This window comes from Vidua macroura, chromosome 1, assembly GCF_024509145.1.
Source record: "Vidua macroura isolate BioBank_ID:100142 chromosome 1, ASM2450914v1, whole genome shotgun sequence".
NCBI lineage: Eukaryota > Metazoa > Chordata > Aves > Passeriformes > Viduidae > Vidua > Vidua macroura.
In genome coordinates this window covers 23264411-23291983 of record NC_071571.1, presented here as the reverse complement: position 1 = coordinate 23291983, position 27573 = coordinate 23264411, and the positions used below count along the sequence as shown (strand labels likewise).

At 35.2% G+C, this 27573-nt stretch overlaps 1 protein-coding gene across 4 annotated transcripts in view; it reads right to left on the bottom strand.

Annotated features, from left to right (window-relative positions):
• Positions 1 to 27573, bottom strand: part of AKAP9 (A-kinase anchoring protein 9) — a 106172-nt gene that overhangs the window by 22729 nt on the left and 55870 nt on the right. For 3 of the 4 annotated variants that reach the window (XM_053989944.1, XM_053990027.1, XM_053990117.1), the window contains 15 exons: positions 27151 to 27525; positions 26302 to 26532; positions 24564 to 24704; positions 23936 to 24039; positions 23004 to 23206; positions 16208 to 16419; positions 11949 to 12111; positions 8948 to 9160; positions 7720 to 7758; positions 6289 to 6521; positions 5546 to 5665; positions 2356 to 2532; positions 2141 to 2245; positions 1585 to 1737; positions 1155 to 1334 (listed from right to left, as the gene is read on the bottom strand). In XM_053989944.1, the coding sequence (XP_053845919.1) occupies positions 1155 to 1334; positions 1585 to 1737; positions 2141 to 2245; positions 2356 to 2532; positions 5546 to 5665; positions 6289 to 6521; positions 7720 to 7758; positions 8948 to 9160; positions 11949 to 12111; positions 16208 to 16419; positions 23004 to 23206; positions 23936 to 24039; positions 24564 to 24704; positions 26302 to 26532; positions 27151 to 27525 (2649 nt within the window). Of the gene's footprint in view, positions 1 to 1154; positions 1335 to 1584; positions 1738 to 2140; positions 2246 to 2355; positions 2533 to 5545; positions 5666 to 6288; positions 6522 to 7719; positions 7759 to 8947; positions 9161 to 11948; positions 12112 to 14032; positions 14279 to 16207; positions 16420 to 23003; positions 23207 to 23935; positions 24040 to 24563; positions 24705 to 26301; positions 26533 to 27150; positions 27526 to 27573 lie in introns of those variants that run through there. The other variant, XM_053990198.1, reaches the window with a different exon arrangement.

Sequence of the window (27573 nt, the reverse complement as noted above, 5' to 3'; positions counted from 1 at the left end):
AAAATAAAACCAAGTCAGATGATGAAATTAAGAAAATTAAGCTTCATATAACAGAAGAAGAACCAATTAATCAAAATGAATTATATCTGAATGCTAGGTATTTTTCTCAAGGCAAGAACTATAACTCTATTACTGGGGTCATTGTATAGAGCAGAACTCTTCTGGATTCTTGAAGTATATTTCCTAAATCCAGTTTCCTAAATCCAATTTGAATTTTCATTATTAGTCACTGAGTTTCACTATAACTGAATTTTGAACTAAAGACTTAGTGAAATTATCCAGCTTAGTCAGAGCCCTATTTTAGTGGATTCTATATGTCATAGTAGAATGTTAGCCTAAATGCTCAGTCAGCTACCAAGGGATAACAGAAATCCTGTTCTTAACTTGCTTTTGAATGAAAGCTTATGACAAATAAACAACATTTAAAATGGTAAGAATGCAAAATTCAGCCACTGAAAAAATCAATGTGTTTTATCTGTATAAAATTAAAGTAAGCCAAAAGAAGATGAAGCTGATAATCAAAAAACCACATAATTGAAAAATAACAGAAAGCTACAGGTGTTAAAGCTCACTAAATAAAAGATAAATCTGCTTCTTTCTTTCTTTCTCTCTACTTCTAATAAAACACAGCATTTTGTGAGCACCTCCATGCTTGAAATTGGATAAAAGATGTTGCCAACACTGGTATGAGAACAAAGCATTCACACAAGCTCATGGAGCTCAGAAGTTCACCTGCTAAAAATGCATTAAAGTCTAACATGATCCAGCAGATGTCACTGGAGTGCAACACCGAATGTAAGTCATGTGAGGGAAGATGATAAAATCAATGTTGAGATTGAATTCAGCTACCTAAATACTATAAAATATTCAGAAGTATCAGAAGACTAAGGAATGAAGAAGAATTTAAGACAAAAACTCAAGCAGAAGTAAAAGAGAATAATTAAAAAGAAAAGCCAGCAAAAAGCAGCTGTCATAAATGAGACTAAAAGGGAAAAAGAGATTAGGTTTGAAGCATTGCTTGAAACTGAAGCATTTGCATTTTTAAATTAAGGCAGCAATAGAAGATAATGCAACTGGTGGGGACAGAGAGCTTTTTTTTCCTTCAAACTAGCAGCACAAAGTAGGACTCTGACAAGGATTTCAGAAGTATGTACCTTGTTGTCAGTTGTGACTTCAAGTTGCTGTTGCAGTTTTGCTATTTGTTCATGAAGATGATGTATTTCCTGATCCTTTTCTTGCATGATGTGAGCGAGCCTCCCAGCCACTAAGTGATGGTCCTTTATGGCAGCATCTTCAGACTTCTGGATAGCTAGTCCTAGTATTTCCATTTCATCCTGCCCAAAAACCCCCCAAAAACATGTTACAGTCATACATAGCATTTTCTGCATATTCTTGTATGAGTATTTCAAGTGTGGGAATTAAAATATACAAATTTCATGGAAGTAATCATATGAGCTTTTTAATATTTTGGCAAGTTGAATGGTGGAATGTTTGAGAAAGAATTTGATGTCTTGGCATTTTCAAAGAATTTACTTCTGTGGAGGAAGGAGACTAAATCTTTAGGCTTATCTGTTGCAGAGTTACCTTAAATAATTTGTTCTCTTGTTCAAGTTCCTGCAAGTGTGTAGTGGACTCCTTTTGCTGAATTTCTAGCTGCATGTGCAATTGCTGAACTTCTTCATTTTTATTTTCTAGCTCCTCTCGAAACTGCTCCAATTGTTCCTCAAGGTTTGTGACCTATGTTTCCAACAAAAGGAGCAGGAAAAGGAGTAGGAAGCCATACCAAAAATTAAATGCTACAAATTTCAAATACAGTGTCTACAGTAAACTGGTTGGCTATGCACAAACAAAAGAATGGGTACTTGGTGACATTCTGAGTCCTTAAACTGAATGGAATTTTAAACACCACCAAAACAATCAGTTTTCCTTAATTGGGCTGAATTTTTATTTCAGAAACACTCTTGCACGTCATAAATATTAATACAGAACAACAAATATCATAGATCATGAGAGAATTTCAAAGGGATTTGGACTTCTGTCTCTCTAACTGTAAAAAATCAATCTGTATAGTTCACTAAGCTCAACCAAAAGCAAAAATTGAGAAACTAAAATCTAAGTGGAAATTTTCACAGCCTTTTACCTCCTTTTCCTTTCTGTCCACAGCTTCTCGTTCAGCTTGCAGTTGTACTTCAAGAGGTAACTCTCCCTTTACTATGATGGTGCCAAACTGTTTCCTTTCTTCCACCTATAAATATAAATAATACTAATAGTTATCAAATTAAAAAAAATACACTATTTTGGGCTCAAGAAAATAAGAAAGCAGCAAATCCTTGATAAATTTCAACCAAGCAATACCTTTTGCAAGTGGTCTGCACTGATGATTAAGGCTTGTTCCAGTTCTCTTATCCTGCATTCTAGCTTCTCAATTTCTTCATTTCTTTCTTGTATATCTCTCTGAAGCTGCTCCTTAGAGAGCAAAAGTTCACTGCACTTGTCAGTTTTTTCTTTGAGATGATTTGTTAACTGTTCAACCTGATGACAAGATAGCAAGATTATTATATTGTATTGCACTGGAAGGGTTGGCTAGCAATAGCAACACCATGCATTTCTGACACAAAGAAAATGTTCCTCTTTTTCTCTCATAACGAAACTCCTACTCTTTAGGTGAAACAGAACATACAGTTAGAATACTGTAGTACTACATCCAACAAATACAAACAGCATTATTTAAGAAGTGGAATGTTCTGTGCCACATCGCCTACTCTCTAGATCTGATCTTGTCCTTCTGAAGCCTTCAGACTCTGTAGTCAGTTAAAAGCAACCAGCACAACATCCCTATGCAGCCCACTAAAATGATGCCTTTAACACCTGTGGATGGAATGTCTTGACGCTATGGTCAAGAAGCTATTTGCCTCAGAGGAAAATCATAGTTCTAAAAATCTGTGACAAAATTATTCAAAAGAAGGAGCTGATTAGTGACATACAGGAATAGCCTAAAAGTCACTGGATCTTTAACATTGAAGAGAATAGCTACACTTAAATCACAAAAGACAGGAAGCTTTGTTTTCTTGCTATGTCCCTTAAATGGGACCAAACAGATGTCATGGATGTAATAAATTCACTTTCTAGGGGGGATTAAACATCCAAACCAAACATTCTGAATCTCAGTAGGTCAGATGTATGTATCTCAGAAGCAACATATTAAAAGATTAATTAAAGTAGCAGAGATAGTAATATCTATCCATTTCTAGTTGTATTTCAGAAATTATTAATTGAAATTACAGATAAGAAAGATGATAACAAATCCATAGTATGATGTACAGAGATAAGACCTGAGTTACTGAGCAAGAGAGAGGGAAAGTAATCTTTGCCCCACTCAAGAAACTGATTTCAGTATTTACAATTAGGAAGTTACGATGTAGCCAAAAGGTAGAAGACTCAAAGCATTTCAAGAGATAGGAGAGAAGAGGACCAGAACATAAAGCTGGCAGGATGGTATTATTGACGTTATCCACCCATGAGTAACATCACAGTCTGAAGTGACCTCAGAAAAGTCCTGAGAAATGGAAAAATAAAAATCAAGTCTGGAGCAGACTCTATGACAACCCTCCCTGGAATAAGTTGACAAAGCTGAAACAACAGGAAGAAACAAATGGTCATGGCGCTCCCTCAAAGCAGAAGAAATATGCAACTATGAAAAATAGAACAGCTCTCCCAAAAGCATGATAAATAATGAAAATATGTATATTTACAAAATATTTCAAGGAACACTGTGACATCAAAATACACTATATAGTAAGAATATGTACTGCATTTGGTAAGATAAATGTAAGTCTAATACATTATTGAAAATCCCATCTATAATTTCTAGCATATCACATTTAAGATCACCTATATCTAAACCAGCTCCTACATCTGTGGTGCTTGCAGACATTATCTTACTGTCTTTCTGCCTACTAAAAAAATTTAATTTAAAGACATCAAGTACAAATCTCAAAATTTTAATCACAGTTAAAGCATGTGTTTATAACATGCTTTCAATTTCCATTGTAGCATATCTGCCACCTTAAGAGTGTACACATATGTGTACATGGACATATAAATCAGGATGATTTTTATATATAGATTATGAAAAAATAGGACAATTTTTATTATGCTACCAAATTTGAACTCTTCTTGGGAGAATTTTTTAATGTGAGAATTTTAACCAGGAATTCCATGGATATGCTATCCATGCCAAAACTAATAAACAGACATGTAACAAAATGTACTGTAAATGAACATCCTGGAATCAGGAAAATTAATTGTGCTAGAGCCACCTCCATCTGTGTAAAATGTCAGCAGCAGAGGAATGTGCACATTCTTGGCAACAGAAGAAAACAGATGTAGAATTGCTCTGTATGTTTTGTTTAACGTGTACCCAGCTAATTCCAGATGATTCATTCTTCACAGAGGCTGATGACAACCATATCCCATAGTACTGACTGAACACTGTCACATTTCACACAAACCTTTGTACTAAAATATATTTAGAAACCAAATGAAACACAGTTTTGCAAATTCCAAACAGAAAAGTACTTTGACTCGCTCATCTCACATATAGCAATTTACGTCCTGTTAATGTCTGTGGTCCTAAACTATAGCCTAGAATCTTAAAATGGTTTCGGTTGGAAGGGACCTTAAAGGTCACCTAGTTCCAACACACCTGCCACAGGCAGGGACACCTTCCACTATTTCATAATAATACAGAATATGAAATATTGCTAATATTTAAGAATTGAATGACAACAAATTAACTACTCCAGTAAGACCTTTGATTTGAAAATGACAGTCTAACGTAAAAGAGGGCATTTTATTGCTGAATATCAAGCAAGAAAATAATGCAAAAGTATCAGCCTTAATCAAAAAGCAGGACATAAGAAAACCCACAAAAAATAAAATGTAATTTAATTGAGTAACAGTTCATCAAACAAAGTCTGCAAAGGCATTATAATAGATAGCATTTCCACTGCTGCCACTTGATTTTGCTGAGTCTAAAGAGTTTTCTGTGATTCCCTTGAACTGCTGTTCTACAGTCACTACATTTGTTTCAGTGCCAACAGACTTTCAGTGGAGAGGTTCAGGTGTACACACAGAGCGCTACAACATCTCAGGTGTTAATCCTCAGTAATTCAATTCCCTCAGTGTGTACCTGTGCTAGTACAGGATGTCAAAAAAAACCATAAGAACATATAAAATTGCTATAATAGTCTTGAATGTTTCCACAAACTTTTGAGAACAATGGATTTTCTAAGTTACAGGAGAGAGCCTTATTGAAAGTCAAGAAGTTTCTGTACATCTGCTATTAACACCAAACAGCCTAAAAAAAATTCCCAAAACACAGTTCCACCAGTTTCCTGCAACACCTTCGATCTCAGGGCATTTACTTTTCTGGCTTGCAAATGGATGCAGATTAGGTACACCATAAAATAGCTTCATTATTGTATCTTAACTGCTGTCAATTTGTCATTTATATTCATTGAGTACAAATAACAAAATGCGTTACCTCTCTGGTTTGATGCTCATTGACAGGCTGACTCCTTTGAGGAATCTTAAGCTGTTGTTCCAGCTTCTGTATCTCTTGCTGGAATACATCTCTCTCATGCTCTCGGTCAATTGCTTGCTCCTGAAAGTTAAGAAATTATGTGGATCCTCCACTTGATTTAAAAACTATCCAAATTGAGTGTCATCACTTCTAACTTGCATTAATGCGGGGCTGGTAGCAGTAATATCAGTATTTATAAGATAGCAGAACCTATTGCAGATACCATTAACATCTTCATCATTTGGGGCAATAAATTTCATATTTTTTATCAAAAAATCAGCACAGCAGAGACACGTCAAGTAAAATTTCACAAAAATGGCAGGTTTGTTTCTTCTGTTCCAGGTACACCACACAAATGACAGTAAGCAAATATTTTATGATTTCCTCTCTACTGTTTGTCTTTAATAAATAGAAATTAAAAATATAAATTAACTCTAGGTAAATATTATGAAAAGCCATCAGAAAAGAAGAACAATAAATTGCTTGAAATACAGAGCTGTCCTAAGCAAGCACTTCCAATTAATTTTTAACTTTTAAAATTTTATTAAATTCTTGGGCTGGAACCTACAACATGGCCAATGTTTGCTATCATCTACCTAAGTTTGCTCAAAATCTGAAAAAAACAAGCATTTCTCCCTGAACCAAACTTCAGTAGCAGTGCTACCACTCCCATCTTCATGATAGCTGCCTTTTACCATACTTACATCTAGAAATTTTCTTGTTTTCTCCAGTTGCTTCTCCAAGGCCTGGTTTTGCTGTCTTAAGTCCATTAGTTCTGCGTTTTTCTCTTGTTCTAGCTCTATGAATCGACTGACTTGTTCTTCCAAATCTATTTCCAAGACTTTAACTTGCTTCTGAAGGTCATCATACTCTTTTTCAGCTTGACGTTGTACTTCAATTTTTTCCTTCATTAGCTTTTCTGTTTCCTCCAGTAATTCTGAGTATAATAAAAGCATCACTACTTTTAAATACGAATAGTAAGCAATGTTATGAAGCAAAACCACTCCCCAAGGTATCCATGCTGTAATCTGCAGAAGGATGTGAACTGGCTTGGGTTTTTACTATTTTTCTTTTTTTGAAAATATATTTTCTTCTGAGAGATAATCATGATACTGACTGAAGCAAATTCGTATTAAAATTACTATCCTTTAGGTAGTCTTCAAAGGACTGTTACTGAAGTCATACAAGAGCATTCCCCTGTTTAAGTTTCATATCAATTAAAAGGCCTTTGTACAATTAGAAAGAAAAGAAAATGTATGGGGTCAAACCACAGCTGGAGTCAGCACAGGAGTTAACAGTGATGCACAGAAAACCCAACCCTCTTCTCATCCCCACTGCCAGTAAAATCAATCCACTCCCAGATTTCATTATTTAATGTGATACATATAAATAATTTGAGGGAAATACTGAAAGACTTAGCGAGGTTGCCGGGCAGACAGAGAGGAAAATTACTGACCTGCAACTGGAGCTTGCAAAATCAGTGACTGCATGAATGCCCAATTTTGAGTCATCATGAAAAAGCCAGCAAGCACATATATAGGAAAGCCCCAAACCACTCTAAGACTCTTAAGCCACAGCCCACTGAAGTGCCTATTAAATAACCATACAAACCCCTTGAGGTAAAACCCAAACGGCAAAGTGCACTTACTTTTGGAAAATCTTAAAATCAGGATTGATATTTAGACAGAAACAATAAAATTTACTTTCACTAGAGAAGAAAGATCCTTCAGGCACCATCATCTTACATCGTATTTAATCAATTCTCATTTCTAGGTAACCATTATATACCAACATAATAAGATGTTTAATTAGCACAGTGAATGACTCAGCTGTATTTGGAAATAAAAAGAAATAAAAGACTACAAAAATATCTCTCAAATACCATCTAAGTAACTGTAATTCTTAGGTGAATAAGATGATGGTTATTGATGAATTTGCTTATTATGTTTAGAAATTATAAGAAATGTTGTTAGCAAAATGTAGAACTGAGTATGAAATACAACATCAAAGCTGCAGGCCAGTAAGAATTACAAGTAACGTCAGTAAGCCAAAAGCCCAATAATCCTGATTAACAATGTCAGTACGTGTAAGTCTTCCACCCAGTTACAGATTGGCCATGCAACATACAAACACACCTGCTTGGGAAGCTGCATCGATTGCAGCATCTACTAGGCCTAGGAGAATAGAGAGAGAGAAAACAAAAAAAAAAGAAGCAAAGTAATTCACATGCCAGCTATAGTTTTCTTGTGGTGCAACAATGTAAGAGAAAATGAAGCCAAAGATAGATGTGGCATTTAATGACAAAGTTGTTGAGATAACTTAGGGAATGTGACAAGTTATTCTGGTATGCATAAGTACCTACACATATTTATAGAATTGTTTATCCCTACAGCTCTTAAACATGAAAATAACTTTAATATATTTAGAAGCCTAAACCTTACAACAATAACTAAAGTGGAATCATAGACAAGGATCTTCTTTATTACAGAGTAGGAAGCAGCAGGTTGTTCTTAAAATTCCATTGTTACAGACAATTGCAGGAAATTGCAAATACACAAGATGTGCAATCTATAAAAATGGTAATATTATATACTGGAATAAACCTCTAGAAATTAGACAAAATGATTACTTAATCCTGCTATTTACAGTGTAAGCTGCAATCCTTGAAAGATCAGTTACTTCTTACAACACTAGTGTTGTAATTATCTTCCCCTCTCAAACATGAAATATTAATTTCAGTTATTAGTTTAAGGAAGAATTAAAAGACACTTTTGCTTTATGAAGGTAAATGCTTTTTTTGAGTAAGCAGTTAGTTAGATTACATTGACAGGATATATATCTGAAATTTTCACGATCAGGGCTGAAAGTTTTCATTACTGGTAGATAAAAGGCTTGCCTTATCATGCAACTGTTGTGCTATTCTTCCCTGAAAGAGGAATTTATTAGAAAAATTTATCTTCTGTGACTAAAATAAATACAGCTGTCACATGTAGTGCAACCATGTTCTGGTAGGTATGCTTCCTAGTCTGTCTTTTATGTCTGGAAAATATTTAGACAGTATTTTTATCCATTGTTCCTATTCCATCTCCAGTGGTAATCTAAATAAAAGCAGATTTTTGGAGATAAAGCCTTTTCTGGCTTAAAGAACAACGTAATTTCTCAACATTTTTAAAAATGCAGTCATTTCTTGTTTAAAAATCAAGAAAAAATTATCATGCTAACATGTGTGAAAATATCACAATTGACCCTATCACATTTTTATTAATGGCCACAAAGGCAATGGGGAGAAGCCTTTGCCAAGACTACTATTGTTTTTTTGGAAGTATAAGCAAATCTCATAGAAAGATTGTGATGAATACATACGCTGCTCTACTGGCCCCGCCTCTGCTCTCATGGCGTCCTTCTGTCTGGAGAGTAATTCCTTTTCTTCCTGGACCTGCTGCTGTTCAGCCTCTAACTCCTGCAATTTGTTACCTGTACACAGCAGCTCTTGCTCTAGATGATCAATTACATCTATTTTTTCCTGGAGTTGTTTTTCCAGAAACGCTTTCTCATCTGCATAACCATCAATGAGGCCTGTAAAACATCCATTTGGAGGCAGATTTAATAGACAATCAAAACCAATTTTTTTCTTGTTGAAGTCACTATTGTATTCTGATATGCATGCACGTGGTATGTTAGATACTCAAGACCTGACTATTTCTACTCCTGTCCTTGCTATCCTATCATGATGAACAAATTACATGAAAGACACCAGAACACCAAATATAGCTCTTAATTTTTACTCAGCACAAAACATCTGGAGCAAACAGGAACTCCAAAGCCAAGGAAAAATATGTACGTAATAAACACAGGAGAATTAAGGAATTTAAATAAATTCAGTATAAATCACTATAAATCCAGTCTTGAATCACTATTAAAATGGATTTTACCCTGTCTTGAGAATGTAGAAAAACGAAAGGTATTTACATTTGTTAACCATGTAGACCCATCTTTTCTTTCCATATTTGAATTCACAGAGAACACACAGGACTGAACATATAGGACTGCATATTGAAACAGAAAATACTGAATGAGTAACATAATTTATAACATTTCAAAACTTGGAGACAATACAGGCTCCAGTGGTTACTCCCACCATATCAGACACTGTTTACAATGAATATGTAACAGATTTGAAGTTGAGAGGGCATTCCCAGGTTAAATGGAATGCCCACTCCCACAAAAAAGTTATGAAGTCTACTAAAATCACACATTGTGGTATTTACTTCTGCCAGGTTGGTTTGTTTTTTTTTTTGAGATGTAATGAAAATTGTCAGAGTTCAGTGAACAAATTTGCATTAGCTTTTCCATCACATCAGATAAGTCATATCTGACACCACTAAAACACAAAAGGTTCAAAAATGTCTCAGCTGCAGCAGTTTTTGTGATAAGAAGGAAATGATCACAAATGACACATTTAATCCCAAGAGAAGACAGAGTACCACAAGATGTATAATGAACTAAGACATTGCTCTGCATACCTACCTAAGGAATTCGATAAAAGAATGTAGTTTGTCAGAGTATGCTCACAACTCAGTTCAATGGGCAGAAATCAAATAAAAAAGAGTTCTATGACATCCTTTTTTTGTCATATCAACACCAAGAAAAAAAGGTGTCAGTCATTTAAAAGTGTATTAATTTCAAATGCACCTAACTTACAACTGTGCAATATATTTATCAAAGGCTAACACTAACATCTAATTCTCTCTTGTATTCTAGAACTGTTCATGAACCAAATCAACAAAACCATTCTGTCTTAATATATTAGGCATTCTTACTTTATTACTGAAGATTTGTGAATAAAATTTGTATCAAGACAAAATATCATCCTCCAAAGAAAGCAGCAACGTATAGCTGCCTACATTCTGAAATTCTTCAATATTAAACATTTTGTAACTCCATCTGTGTCACAATATAAATTCTTAGGTCACTTATATCTTGTGGAAGAGTCCTTCATATTTCCACACGTTAAGATGTATTCCAAACAATATTTTTTCACTCTTAATTGAATCTTGAAAAAAAAAAAAGTAGTAACACGTATTTCAGATTTTCATTTATTCCCTCTGAAATAAATTGTTATCCTTTCTGGTTTTGCTAAAGCTACTGAAATGTTGTAGCCAGTACTGCTGTTGCTGACACACAACATTTATGCTGTAACAATTGACAGGCCACCAATTGTCCCTCACACTACATTTTAGCCACATGGCTTAGAAACCTGCACTGCTTTTCAGATTATGTGTGTCCCAGCTATTAATAGCATGTGAAATCATGATGGATTATCTATCTTTGTAAAAAGAAGAGGAAGCTTGGCAGGGTAGCATTCTCCAGGAGCAACATTTGACTATCAAACTTCACTCTATGCTCCCACTTTGAAACAGAGACATCTGCTGAGCTTCAAAATTATCAAAAATATCTTTCTGCTTACTACTACAGAGATTCTATCTATAGAGCAGGTGTTTTTTGCATATTTTCCAGATGCTAATCAGATATAATGACAGAAATGTTGGGTGGCTACAAAACACTGAGCTATCAAAACACAAGAACAAATAAAGTGTCTGTCAGATTTGAACATATTTTCCTGATGTCAGAATAGATTATCAGATTCCCCCTGTTTTAAGATGCTATAATTTTTAATTGCCTCCTTAATGCAGTTGCAAATACACTTTTTAAAAGATCACTTCAAACACTGCAAATTGAAACACATCACCACCATATAATTACATTCAGAATAAAGATTCTGTGTCAAGGTCAAGAGGCAGCAGACACAAACTGAAATATGGGAAACTGCACTTCAACATATGAAAATAAGTTTGGCTTTTTTTTCCCTTTCTCTTCACAGACGCTGCTTGACCACTGGAACAGACACTCAGAGAAGCTGTGGACATTCAACACCTGACTGAACAGGGCCCTAGGCAAGCTGCTCTACCTGATCTTGCTCCGAGCAAGGGGAGGGAATAGTTGATCTCCAGAGGTGCCTTCCAGTCACAAGTAATTACGATTTTATGCTGTTAACATTTAAGCTTGTTTGCACAAACATGTTATGATGAAATAAATTAATTTTGAGGATCCAAACACATACACAACCTATTAATATTGTCATGTATATTTTCAGACAGTAAGTGAGTCAAAACTGGAAAACAGAATCACGGTGTGCTTGATGTTGGTAGGGACCTCCAGAGGTCATCATGTCCATAACTATCCTATATCAGAAGGCTGATAACATTCCAAAATTTACAAAGAAATTGATCAAATTTGCAATTTCTTTACCCAATTAATAAGTAAGTAGGGGCAAAGTCCAACAACTCATCAAAAAGCTACTCACCTTCAGCTTTACTGAGCTCCAAAGCCAACTGCTCTCTGGCTTTGGTTTCCTCATTGAGACGTTCTTGTAGCTCTTCCTGATACCTGATAAATTCTGTGGCCTCTTGCTGCTTCTTGAAGGACTCTCGCATGAGTTCTGTCTGAGTAATTTTAGCATGTTCAAGCTATCACAGGAAAAAAATTACAGAAATTAGATAAACCACCTATTCTATCATTCCTATTTAATTCACAGTTGCTTTACAGTGTGATGGGAAGCCTCACATAACTTCACTAAACATTTGATAAAATCTTTAATGAACACTCATTTGCAGAGTACAAGATGAAGACTGACTTATAAAAGTCTAAGCAAACAGGCTTTGTCAGTACAGTGAACTCCATGAGCCACATGGCTAAATCCGTGTCTTTGTTCCGGTAACTCCGGATTTATGAGTTTACACTAGATTCACCTTTGTTTACATGAGTTTTGCACTAAATCCCAGTAAGCTACCATTCACCATACACTTAGAATGGCCAAAAAACATTGTATAAAACTGGTAGAATCCTTATTATAAATTGACTGAAATGGTGCTTCACCTCTTTTTCTCTTTAACATGAAGATTGATGAGAACACCAGGAAAATGTGAATTTTCAGAGTATTGCACATTTCAACCAACAAGGGACTAAAGCAATGTTTCTTCGAACAGTATCAACCTAGCAGAATTACTAATTTTTTTTTTTTTATTCTCCTCCACTTGTCTGGTGGGTTAATATTTAACATCTACTGACACAGATGCAGCACAGCTTCACTGTGCCATTATCCTCAAGCACTGGAAAACTATGTCGTGTGAAATTGCATATTTACAGTTTAGACATATGCAAAATGATAATTTCAAAACTAATGAAAATTAGAATTATGAAAGGAAAACAATGTATAAAGATTAAACATTGTTCAAAGTATTGATTACACAAAATGTTTTGATTACACGAAACATATTTTCTGTTCCTTTGGTTTTCTGGTTTTTTTTTTCCTTTTTAATATTCTGGTTATTGGCAGATATTTGAAAGATAGTAACATTTACAGTTTCTGTATATTATTCTGTCTCTTGATTTCTTAAAATATAAAAGCTTTTTCACTAAGTCCTGCTAAGGTGATGAGTATGAGGAGTTTGCTTTAAAAGCTCAGAAAAATGGGTTAAGGAATATTAAATAGACCAGTGCACACAAAATTATCCACTTACACTTTGAAAAGAAAATCTGAATGATCAATATATTCGCTTTTTATAATACATTGAATTTAAATACTCAATTTCTTTTCTACAGCATTCCTTTTCAGATGGGCATCATTAACATGTTCATGTTAAAAATTTATTCTGACAAGAGTTAAAGAAAGATCTAAATACTGCAACTATCTGCACTAGTTTGAGATATTTTTAAAAATCACAGAGCACCCTTCCTTTATCCTTATATTTTCAAGTGCTTAATGAAAGACCCACCTTGGATAAAAAGGAAACATATGATAGATTTACTGTACATAGACAACTGTAAAAGTGGCTTCCTGAAATGCATTAAATATTCTGGTTAAAACTCACAACAAAAATTATTCTCCAGCTTTTTTCATTAATAACAACTCACAAGTATTATTAAAAATATCACAGGGCAAAACCAAAAAGAAGTACAAACACAAACATGATTTTTTAAGATCAACAATTTATCCACAGAATCACTGAAAGCAAGCTTACAGCTTGTGCTAGTTACTGTTACTAGTCAGTGCACCAAAGTTAAAGGGAACAACTTTGACTGCAGTCTCTCCCCCACTGTGAATTATTCTCAGTGAGACAAATGAAATGCAATAAATAATTCTGAAGTGCTTTAAAACGAGATCTCAAATATCTGGAATTTAACATATTTCTGTGGCTGATAAATGTCTTCTGTTAGAAATTACCAGAGAATCGTATAATTAAGTGCCCACTTCAGTGCCCACTGAAAACTGACAAGGAAAAGGGCCTCTCAGCAGTACAATTTTAACAATAGAGACAAGTTTATATAATTTTTCACTGCATTCTCTTCTATTTAAGCTTAATTTATTTTAAAAGCTTGTATACTTACTGAATAGGGAGGTGTAGGCAATGAGATTTTAGAGACAACTTTCAAAATGTGCCCATTTTTTTTGTGGCTGAAGTGAAAAATGGAAGTATTTACAACTACAGAATTATTCTCATCCAAGTGTTCGGTGAAAGGAAAAGGATATGGCAAAGGCACACGAGATTCAACCTCATATGTATCTTCTTCTTGGCCTTCAGTCCACAAACCACTAAACAGATTAGATGCCCAGTAGGTGCGGTAAGAATCCATTCCAAAAAATATTGCTCTTGTGTCTTCTCAGCTGTCCCGTGGGTATTCTGCACTAGCTAGGCTGGCTTTAGAAATTTCTCACAGGAATTTGTAACAGAACACGTGTGTTTAACAGTCTGAAGACACATATCAGCACAGTCAGTGACAAACCTACTCAGAATCAGTAGGAAGCCTCAGATCACTTTTCAAGCTGAGTAATTCGGGGGTGGATTAATCCCAAAGAGGTACAGGATAACTTCATATGGTCACTCCTAAAAAATCCTTCTTAGAGAAGTTTCACATGAAAAAGCAACAGAAATCTTCCAATAGCAACTGGCAAGTAATTTCCAAGGCAAGGAAGCAGAATTTTCTTCTATCTGCCCAGGAACACTACAGCAGACAAGCAAGCTAAAAAAAACTGAAACTAAAAAATTTCCAACTCCACTACAGCAAATGAAAGAAAAATACAGGTATGTCATTATTTGCATTCATCCTTGTTGCTGGAGCTAATTCAACAGGAAGAACTTTCTCAAGCTCTGCTAGTTTAAAGGCTTCCTGCTAGTATTTCCCAACTGAAAGAGTTCAGGGGAGTGGCCCAGTTTATTTACCTATACATAACACCAGCAGGTGGAATTTGAATTAATACACCCACTATATGTGTTGCCTCAAGTTTCAAACTGCACTTCAGCTCTGAAAGTGTGTGTTCAGACAGGTCTCATAGTCACTTTGAAGATTTTGCCAGGCTCCCTCTGACTCTTTTAAAGTTTATTTGAAGAAATGGGTACATGTCTGTATGCAAAACACAACTGATTAGAGGAAAGGTTAAAATCTTTTCTGCCCGTAACCAGTTCTGGATTCTGAAATATTGCAGACTAGAAAAAAAATTAAGGATTCAGTTTCTTAATATTTAAAAATAATTTTCAAGTCACCTTTATATCTGTGGTATATACAAGAACTGTATATAATCCAATAAGCAGACATTGCAAAGCAGACAAGCTTGAATGCTTGTGAAGTCCCTCTACAAAACAGCCAGAGAGGTGTCAATATTTATACTGTGAGAAAATGTGCAAACAGAAGGATTTTTTATTAATTTAAGGAAAATAAAAACGGCAAACATATGTGATCATCAGGGATAAATCCATCTTTGTATAGTATTAATGAAGAAAATGTGTCTGTATGTGTTTGAGCCATAACTCTTTGCCAATACCAATTGGCAAAGTCTCAGCTACAAAGCTATGAAGGAAAATACTTTGAAACCTTCAAATTGCAATGTACACAATCTAAAAGTAAAGCACATGATAAAAGCAGTGTGATTTGAACTGACCTAGGTATATAGTTCCTATTTCAGTTACCAAGGAAGTACTCCAGACAGCAACTAGCATCCCACCACAGAAAGTACTCCGAAGCAAACTGCCTCTTTTCTGGATACTATTCCTCACATAAATGTTGGAGTGCAGACTCCTTTTCTGATAGCAAGGTGGATATGTGCTTAACTGGCCATGTTTAAACCACAGTTGGAAGAGACAGCAGGAGAGCTCCACCTTTTTGGCCAGTTAATTGACTAAAATGTTTGTCAAGAGAACTAGACACAGTTCCCCTTAATCCTCCCTCTTCACAAGCTCTATGTGCTCTGACACCTCCTGTCTCATCTGTCAGTTGTAGCAGAATGCAGATAATCTGTATGAGCAATGAAAGATTGACCTAGGTTGGTAAGAATGCCCAAATTCAGGCTTCCTCTGCAGACCAAAGCAGGTTTCCAGCAGGAAAGTAAATTCATTCAGTGAAGTCATGCTGGAGCAGTCTTTTTTCTGGTGGAGGCACCTGAAGTATTGTTACAGCTGTCAAAATGAACCTATAGGTTTTAGGCTTATGAAAACACAATCACAAGCAAAAGAAAAAAGCCCAATTGAGACACAGAATTTAAAGTGCTTCTCTATTAAATCACCCCACCTGATTTGAAGTTTCATTGATAGCTTCCAGAAGTTTTTCAACAGCCGCCTGAAGTCGAGAACTAATGTTCAGAATGAGCTCTTCATTTTCAGGATCTATTTCCATGCCACTTTCTGCAAGATGTTGGCTCAGCAGTCCTTCACCTGCTGTTCCTGACCACATGTTAATATCATCATCTCCCAAACTACTACCATGATATAAGGAGCAGGAGTCTGAGAAAAAAAAAATAGTTACCTTTTCACACAGACTCTTAGCAATTAAAAACATGAAAAGCTGTGCAACTGAGTTACAGTAAGAAAGACAACTCCAAAAATGATTAAAATATTCACCTTAGTCACAAAAACAGAAAGGGAAATACTGCATACTAAAATTCACACAAGCAAGATAAACAATGCATTAATTAAAAAGAAGCAGGAATGCAAGAGAAAAGGAGATATTAACAGACAATATTTTAGACATACTTTCAGTATGCCAAGGGGCTCTGACGCTCATCTTTGAACCTTTGTTACGATCAGTAACCCTTACTACTTAGCATAACTTGCAATAATACTTGCAAGATTGTCTTTAAAATACAAATCAGTTAAAAAACCCCAAACAAAACCAACACCAGACTGTCAGTCCCTGTTTCCCCAACATCCAATTATGTTACTATGCATTAACACAAAATTGTTCAAGTCAGTGAAACAAACTCCAGTGAGTAAAAGGAAAGGTATGCATGCAATTCAGCTCCTTAGGACAAACAGACTGGAATGCAGAACAACAATATTCAGCATGGTTATTAGAGAACTGAAAATTTACTAAAATGGTTAGCTGAACAAATCAAATACGGTGCAGCAGGACTGCAACTGTTCCTGCTACTGGGCCAACTGGCACCTGCCTGCTTCTCAATCTTCCTGAGGTCTCATTCCATTTAAAGACATTATCCATTCTTTCTGAAAAGTCAGACACACAAGGTTTGCCTATGGTATTAAACTGATAGCAATTCCTTTAGAAAACAGCAAATTTGCTGTATTTAGAATTCAAGGCTGTATTTAAGCAATGCAAGTGCAACCGAAGACTTGAGATGTTTAAAAATCAGGCTTTTGGTATGAAAGAACAATACAGTAGGTATATCGTGACAGTTGAAACTATTGTTGATAAAGTCTTTTAAAAATAAAGAAGTGTTATGCCCTTAGACTGGCAGATCTGAAATGTCAGAAATAAATGCTAATGTGGAGAGTTTTTTAAATGACAATTTATTTAAATAAAGTATATTTCTGGAATATATTTAAAGTAAGTATTTTGGTATGTTGCATTTTTTTTAACAATTAGATGCTTTTGCTTAGGATTTTCTCAAAAATATCTAATTTTTCAGGAAAAGCAGCATGATTAAATGAATTAAGAATAGTCAATGCCTGTTTAGCAATGAAGTTTCAATACTGGGTCAACTTCCTGGTTACTCCACGAATTGTGACTGCTGAACTAGAACAGTCTGTTTAGCTATTGAAATTGAACTGAAATTACAACAGGTCAGTCTCACAAATTGCCTTTAAAAATGTAGTTAGATCTTGTTGTTTTTGCCTCCTAACCAGGCAGGCAAATAATACTGGCAGGCATATAATAATATGAGCACTCTTGTTGATGGTGTTTGCACCTATCAAGCAAGTCAGATTCTAGTTTGAGGTTTGTTTTTAGCTTTTTTGTAACAAGCTGCAACATGATTTACCACCCGGTGTACTTGATATACATTCCTACCTGCAAGTATTCTGACAATAATACCTGTCGCCATATATATAACCCATACACAACAAACTAATCTATAGTGATTTTAACTGAGGAAGGTTTCAATTGGTTTACTTTTCTCTTAAAATTGCTAAGATTTTTCAAATGCAGATGCATTTAGTATTTTTTTTTTTAGTTGTATTATTACTGTTTCATATCTCCTTTTAGATATTAGGGATATAATGTTACAAACTGTTTTCACACTCCAAAGGCAAAAAAATAGAAGCACACTATATGCACGAGTTGAACGAATAACCAGATGAACAGAAGATAGATTCACATGGCACCTTTCATCTACACAGGATTTCAAAGCACTTTTGAGTACTGCACTTTGGAATGGCAGTCATAAACTCCTGTAGTGGAATCACCCTAGCAGTGGCTGGCAGTCATTTTCTGCCAGCACACTAAATATTTACAATGGGTTTATAGACCATAAAAGCTTTCCCATAACACCCTAATATTCCAACCCTCTGCAGTACAAGAAAGGCTGCAAAATTAACAATTTCACCTTTTTATATTCAATAGCATTTTGATATCTTACCACCCAAATTTGGGCTGTGTTTGAGTGTTTCAAAATATATCAATAGTGATGCAGAAGCTTTAATATCCTCAGAGTAGAAAGGACCTTCATTTGAGATGGATATCGAGCAGCATACGTATTTCCAAATGCTGTACCAAAGTATTGGTTAAAGACTGAGGTGAAGGAAAATATATTCCCTACTGAGCCACCAACACACTTACTGCAGCACCTGATGCTCTTTGGAGGCCACCCATCTTAAGAACTGACCAGGTAAGACCCTGCTTAGCTTCAGAGATCTCACAAAATAAAAGCTCACAGTACAGTAGCACAGCTATAAACAAGATAAAACAATTACATATTAGTTATTGCACAATCTAATTCTTTCCTGATGGAGTACAAATCATCTAGGTAATGTTCTTGTTTTCCTTCTCAGGTTTAACCCATAATTCATGTCTGTCGCCCTTCTATTTCAGTAAATGATTTGCTTGAGAGGTACATCTGAATTGTGCAATGATGACTGTGTGTAAAATACAGATTTTGTATAATAAAGATTATACAAAATGACTGCAGAAATGTGCAGTTGGTTGCAAAATCATCTGAACCGTCTGTCTGGAAACTTCTGAAAAAAACTTAAAAACATTGATTGCAAGTCAGAATGTGATTTTTAAAAGCCAGGTTCAGAATATGTCTTTTACATTAATAATGTCACTAATATTATTATTTCTTCTTGCCAGTGACCAGAACAGAACCAACGGGCCTACCAACTCATAACAAGACTTAAAACTCCTGTTTTGTTTATGACAATTCTTTTGTAATTTGCTTCCATTTCTTCTTGATAAATGCAAAATAAATCAACATTAAAACATGACTTTGTTATATGAAATATCTCAAAACAAAATATCATTATTTGCCTGAAACATAACTATGAAAAATGAGGAAAGTAAAAGTGAGCTGTCACTGAAAGTATAGTTTGGCACATGGAGACTTTAGTAGTCTCAAAGAATAACAAAAGACCACAACAAGTGTCAAACGCACAAAAAACTTGTAATAATTCTGTTTATACTATGGGGTTGGCAACCCAAATGATAAATGTAGACAACCATACTATGATTTCTACAAAATGGAACTTAAGAACACAAATTCACATTAAATATCTTCCTATGTGCACAGCAGAAGTCTCTCTATCTTTTTCCCCTCAAAATGGTCTTAGTACACAGCAGCTCAGTACAGCATCTTTCCACATGATTTTCAGTGGTGGAAATAAGAAATAGAAACATTGCTCACTCTCATTAATCACCCCTGGCAGCTTAATGTCTAATTCCCATTTTGTTTATCCTTCTATGGCTGTTCAGTCTCCCACCCTAACAGAACTAAATCAAACTCCTCTTTCCTACAATTTTGTTTTTCAGTCAATACAAGATAATTAATAGACTATAACTGACTTAAGTAAAACTATCATCTCTTTGTGTAAACTCTCTCCTGGTAATGAAAAAAAAAAAAAAAATCAACCACAGAAATAAAGGTTTATATTGTTTCCTTTTCCATGGAGCGTACAGTTCAGTACATCAGATGTCATGGCCCACTAATTCTTAAGAAAAGTGCTTAATTACACAGTGCTTGCTCAGAAGTTTCAGATACCGAAGTTGTTTATGAGCTGCCAACTGACATTTATGAAGCAACACATATTTTGCATCATGTAGAGACAGTATCTCATTTTACTCCTGGGATTTCACTTAGGAATTAACTTAGGGGTTACAAATTCAAAACAAAGAATCAGTCTTGTGGCAACACAGTGTTTAGCTATTTACTACCTTTTTTCCTGGTACGCTGCTCAGAAATAAGGAGCTCAGAAGGTAGGCAAGAGGGTTTAATATTCAAGGAATGCCATAACCTCGCAGGCTTCTCCAGAGCAACCTGCATTACTGCAGTCCCTCTACCCAAGTAAACTCACCAGATTACTGAGCACAAATGCCATTCCAATGATATGTTTTATGACTGAAATTTGAACTTTACTCACTCTTCTAGAAATAAAATCCTGAGCTTGCAGATAACCTAGTCAATGTCTCTCTATAAATGCACTCTATAAATCAGGTGTGGTTATAAGTATATGATCTTAACGATTCAGCTTTTAAAAATGCTGAAACTCAGCAAAAACACTTAGCTGAGTTTTGCTTGTCAATATATATGGATTACATTCAGAAGGTCAGAGAGAATTCCCTTCAATAAATACATTATTTTACTACTTTATTATTAGATTTTTATTAGTATAAATTAATTCCTACAGATTTCCTAACTAATTAAAAAGTAAGATCTGTTTGGCTGGGTACAGAAAATACAGTAACATGCACAGTTAAAAAAAAAAACCAACAGTGTCTACATATTTCTTACTTCCATAAAATAATGGGGAAAATTTTTAAAATTTGTCCTCTCAGGTCATTTAGTGTTAATATAGAAAATGAAAAACAAGAATCCCATTGCTGAAAACCCTAACAGAATTGGTCATCTAATTCCTTTTGAAGAAACACTTTAGAAACAATATAACTATTACTATGGCTTCATGACTCCAGAAATGGATGCTCCCAGATTATTTTGAGAGCAAAAAAGTACTGTGAATACAGCCCCAGACACATTCAGCCATTATAGCTACTGTAAGCTTATCTCTTCTTTAATTTTCACTTTTTACTTTGGTTACTCCTTCCTTCATTGTTATTTCTGAATGTAAAGAAACATGCAAAAAGAACACTTGAATAAACTACTGGTAGGTGGGCAGCTTGAATGCTGCTCTGTACCAAGGAGGGGCATTACAAGAACAAACACCTGCTTTCTTACAGGAGCATGAAACTTTACATACCTCTTCAAAATACACTAATAGCAAACACATTCTATCACTAACAGAATGGAAGAGAGCTTTTTTCTACCTGAAGAGACTCCTCTTTCATCAGAAGACTTCATAAGAGATTAGCAAATCATTCCAATTACAGGGCATGTTGTGTGTTTAGACAGCAGCACTATGACAGCCAAATAAGTCAAAATGACAAAAAAGGTATTTTTAACTGTGTTTTGCTACATGTATGTAATGCAAGTAATCCATATTAAGAATTGTTAATGACAATAATTAGTGACATGTACAAGTATACACACTGATGTGCAGGAGCAGGCAAAGAATAAGATCAGAAGCTTAGTTATCCAATCTGCTATTTGAGGAAAAAGGCAAAGCCTCAAAAGCCTGAAGTTTCAAAAGATAATTTCTCTCACAACTAAATACAGTTGTATGTATAGAAAACAAAAGTTACTTTTTTAAAAAAATGAAACAGTAGTACCAGAATAAAACTGCTGTTAATTTGAAAACTTCAGAAACTGTTAGACTACAACTTTATACATTTCATTGCAGATAACCTTTTGAGTGATCAATTGACGATGTCTCTGTGCTACAAATTCATGCAACCTTTCTCAGTTTGCCCCAAGGCTTAATGTGACCTATATTTAAAGCCAGATGGAATCAGTAACATGCAATAATCTACATTTCAAAAAAAAGAGGTAAAGTTCACTTTCATTTACCAGTTGTATTATTATCCTGTAATAGACACTTTCTTAATACTGAAATGTAGTATTTGACTTCCAGTTCTTTTTCTCATTCCTAGCAGTTAAAATTCCAGCCAAATCTAGACGTATAATGTGTTTGAGGTTGAACTGATCTGTTGTTCAATAGCTCCCCACAAGATCCAGGATGCATGTCACAACCTTAATGTACCCAAATGGCAGTACAATCATGCACCTACTCTTGCCCAAAAGAGAAATGGACAGACACTATCCTAGTGCAGTCACAAGAAAATAAAAAGAGCCCAGCAGAGCTCTTTGACACTGGTATGTAACTAACTATAACATCAAAATGCTCCTTCAGTCTTGTGTCAACTAGCGCTCCTGGAAACAGCTGATGGGCAAGTGTTGGCAGTTGAGAAGTCCTTGGAACTGCGTCCAAAACTGGATTTGCATGCAAACACTTCTTTAGGAAGCATTAATGACTTCTATTATGAAGTCCATAAGCACACATATACGGGCTTGTCCCCTACCAGCTTGCCCTCAGTGACCAGCAGCATGCCTCTGTACTTTTAGTGCACTGGTGGAGATACAGCCCTTGACACTAGCTCCCATTTCCCACGTATACACAGGAGGGTGTAAGTGGTACAATATGCCATGGAGCTATGTTTCATTCTCTTTGCCTCCATCAACAGAAACTTTTTTTTCCTTGATTTCTCAATCACTTTCCCATTCTGTTGCAGACTTTGCAACAGGACCCTAGAATGTGAGTTGTAACTGGTGTGGAGAATGGCCCAGACAACTCCTGAAATGTTGTCTCTGAAGTAGAGATGTCATATCCATTCAAATGAAAAATAGGTTGTGGGGGCTTTTTCCTTAAAAAAAGTTTAATTTAAAATATCAAAACTAAGAGTATTTAGATTTATCATTAAAACATGCAAATGATACTTATGAAATATAAAACCATACAATCAGTACCTTTTTCATACCCCACACGGATGCAGGGTTTTATTGACTCCTCTGTCTCAGTGTCCCACCCAGCTTGTTTGGAAGCCTGGACTTTCCCAGATCGATCCAGTAACCCAAGAACATGCTGACCAATTGTCTCCTCCATTGCTACAGTTGTCTTCACAACTTCTAAAAGAATCTTCATGAGTTTTTCATTAGCCTTCATCACATGCCTGCAGGACAGAAACTAATCAATCCTCTGATCTTTCCCTGATTTCCAAGTGGGTTGTAGCCTTTATACACCCTTGCAACCAAAGAAGATTTGCAACTGAAATAACAAAACTGAGATTTCTTTTTTAAGGCTAAACTCTACATCATATAAATACTAAATACACATTTGTGTTAAAAGTCAGTTCTTTTTACAAAATATATAAAAAGTCAAAGTATTTATCACTAGCTCTACTTTTATCTTGGTGTTTTATCTAGTTATTCTTTTAAAGCGGAGGTCTGCTTTTGCCTGGTATTCATTATAAAATTAATCCTTTCTCAAATGACAGTTAAGAAAATTGTCCCTCTACACAGATCAAAAACTTTACAGAATAGTAAAATGGCATTATAAAATAAAACATTAGTACTAATATAAAATTAATTCACATATGTACATACCATATGTATATAAATATATGTGTATAAACAATGTTTATGATTCAATGTGTGTAATACAAAATATATAGTAAAATAGGCTAAGATTTGTCTCATCCTCTATAACATTACATGGTTAGGTTTTATAAAAAACAAGACATTATTTAACCTAAAGTACATACACTTAGAAATATTGTTTTCTAGAACAAAATGTGCATATTATCATCAGCCAGAATAAAGCTTATAAATATTATTAATTTAACAGCAAGAACAAGATTATCAAAATTTAAGAAAAATATTTTCTTAACAGTTCTAAGCACCTTTCTTTAGAAAGAAGAGCTGAAGGTGTTTCATCAGGCTTTCTTCCCCCATCTTCATGCTCAAAGAGCTGCTCTCTTGCATCCTTTTGGTTTTCATTTTCATTCTGAGTAAGTTTTGGCAGAGGGAGAGAAAACAAAAAGGACAGGAATCCTGTCATGCCAGAATCAACATATTCTTCTTACATATGGCAGGATATGAAATTTACAATCTAAATGAGTTGCCATTTCCTTTGTAATACTTCCACACCAAATTACAAATAAAGTAATACTCTTACTATATGGAAAAAAATATTAACAAAAACAAACCAGGAAATCCAGGGCAGGGCCAATTAGAAAGAACTTTGTTACACTGATTAAACAGCTGTTGTATTTTCTGTTTGTGTTGCCATAGCAATATGAAAAAGTGAGTTTACTTAAGGAACTAGCTGTAGCAATAATCACCACCTTCAAGCTTCTGCTTACCTGAAGTCAAAAAGCTATGTTTACCACTATCACCTCTTGAATCACAGCTGCTCTGCTCCAGCAATACCCAATATCTTTTAGGAAAATATATTACACAGAACAAGTAACAGCGAACAGGAATCTTTTACATGCCACGGTTGCCCAGAAAGTCAAAGTCCGTATTTACCTCTGTCTGTGTGCTGTTGTTCTGTAACTCACAAAACAGCCTCTCTTTTCCGGGTACGGAATGTTGTTTTAATGATTCCAATTCTTCTAAAAGCATTCTCTCTCTTTCTGCAACCAGGTTGTCATTCTCCATTGAGACACGCTAAAAAAGAAATGTTAGAGAGGCTCACGCAGTTTTTTAAGCTTCTGAGTAAAGTGAGTCCTGTCACTTCTAATTCTCTACAGACACTGAACAAGGAAATTTCAGTCTGTCTCTTTAAATCATTATAAAATCACTGAAAGCTTTCTAGAATGGAAAATAAATATTTAAAAATACTTAAACCTTCCTTAAGATTTTCACACCATTTTTATGCTCTTTAGGAAATACAATGATCACAATGCAAACTGGAGAGAATTTCTCAATATTACATGCTGTAACATGCTTTACACAAGACAAAAGATAATAACAACTTATTTTTATAAAAGTCCTACACACATTCTCTTTTAGAAGAGCTAGAAGTGTTCATGGCTTAAACACAATGCATATATTTGTATGTAGTTCATATGAACATACATACTTGGAATTAAAAACCAAAAAAACCCCAGTATCTTAAGTTCTACTTAGTGATTTTTATCAGTTACAGGAATTTGAAACCCTGACAAAGATGCAGTTACAAACTGAAAAAAAAAAAATGGTAAAAGGAGAAAGTATGCATACATCAAAAGGAAAGATCAGGATAAATTATTCTACGACACCTTCAAAGCAGCTAGGAGAGGCAGCTGATGTTGCTGAAAAGGATTCCTAAGGTACAAGTGACTGGTTTTCTAGATTCCAGAACTCCTTGAGCCCAAACTTAAACAGAGTAGAACCAGGTCTGGAAAAGGTCTCAAGCTCCACTCCACAGTGACAGCAAAGAATTTTATAATTCGCCGATTACTAGCTTCATGTGCATTTTGGTAATGTTACACTGTTGAAATTAAATCAGAGCAAGATATATTCTTCAGGATTCTTTTTACTTTGTATTTCAGTGTAAGGAATCCTTGAAAGACATGTCTATAAATGACATTACTGAATTATTATTAATCAAGATAAACTAATGAGTTTCATTAGCACACCTACCGTAGGCTTTGAATAGATACGGACTGACAGCAAGTTAAGTTTGAAAAGGCAAAGAAATATTGATGTTTCCCACCAAACCCCACAGATGTTGTTTCATTCTAAAAGTTGGTAAGGACTTATCTCCCAGAATTGGGGAAAAAAACCCCAAAATGCCAAAACACAATGTTGCAGGAAGCCATTGATACTGTCCAAATCAGAATGATGAAAAATGAATTTTTTAGTACTTCTAGTCATGGTTGGTGACTTCACTGATGTAAATGGCTGCTTGCCTGCATCCTACACAGGGCCATGTATCTGGGAGGTGGCATGATTGGCAGTGCATCCACAATCACTCTCTTCTGGCTGCTGTGCAGTACTGCAGGTTTGCTCCACGTTTACAGAAGTCTAAATCAATTAATCACAGCCTGAGCTATGATTAAAGCTGTATGTCTTCTATAAATATATGCATATATGGGTTTGCATGTACACACAAACACACACACAAAGGTATGTGTGTGTGCATGAGTGTGCATGCATGCACACGATAAATATGGGCATGCCTCTCTCTCCCTCTAAATAGATATAAATGTATAAATATGAATCTGCCTGGTGATGTTCCCTTGTTAACCCATATTAACTCACTGGCTGAATTCTGTATTACCTCAGCTAATTGCACCTTAAGACTCTCCAGCTCAGCTAGGAGTTGATCTTGATTTTCTTTCTGACGCTCCATTTGCTGCATGTGCCCCTGCCTCAGTAACTCAGTTGCCTGCTGGTGCTCCTGGTACTGCCGCACGAGCTCCTGCCGCATGTCCTCCAAGCGCTCCTCGTACAACAGCAGCTGACTGGATGTTTCTGTGTCTGTGTCCGTGGCCACCACCTCACCGGGGTGCTGAAACAGTGCATTTACTTTAGCATCTTATTTTTAACATTTAAATAAATGTATAATATCTAAATATATATCTAAATACATATATATATATATATATCTATATCTATATCTATATATATATATATATATATATATATATATATATTTACAGTCCAGGCTTAGAATTATTCTCCATTTAAAAAGGTAATTTTTTCCCAATAACTCTCAACAGTATTAACTTCTATGCTTTTTATGACTCCTTTTTATCTTATTTATTTTAGCTCAGCCCCACCCCATGTTTGTGAAATGCTAACTATATGCTTTACATTGCTTTAATAATTTTTGTGTAATAATTGTTGTGCTGATGTCCTTTATCACAAGAGACTCAAACTGTTTAAGCATTATTTTTAGCCTGTTCTTTGTATAAACACTAAAATATAACCTAGCTTACAAAAAAGTCTTTATACAATTTATTGTCTGCGATATAGCTGGCATCATATTCCCTCCCTCAGGCATACACACAGAAAAGAAGGGTAGATAATTTAGGTCTGAAGTTGTCAACCCTGTGAAAGGGAAAAGGAAATATTTAAATGGAATTTTCATCTTAATATTTTCTTTGCTGTTTTTTTTAACACTTACTGGTGTTTCTTCTGCTGTAAGACCTTTGTTATGGGAAAAAAGTTCTTCAGAAATCACTGACTTATGTGTTGTTGTCTGTCCTAATATGCAATCAGGGCTGCTATTAGAATGAAGCTGTTCTCCAAGTGAGTTGCTCTCTCCAGACTCTTCACGGAGTTCCTTACAAAGTGATTTCAATCCTTCTTCATTCTTACTGCCTTTTCCAGTTGCTTTCGTAAGAAGGCTATCAACCTCTTCCTCACTGTGCTGCTTCTTAATTCCAATATGTATTCTCTCTGGATGTGCAATATGCACTGGTGCTTCTTCTCCCTTCTGCCTAGCAATTCCTGACAATTCAGTCTGTTTGGCAAATGCTACACTCATTGACACAATAACCTGAAAAAATAAGAGAAGTCTGAATTAGTTTATGCTTCACAGCATCTC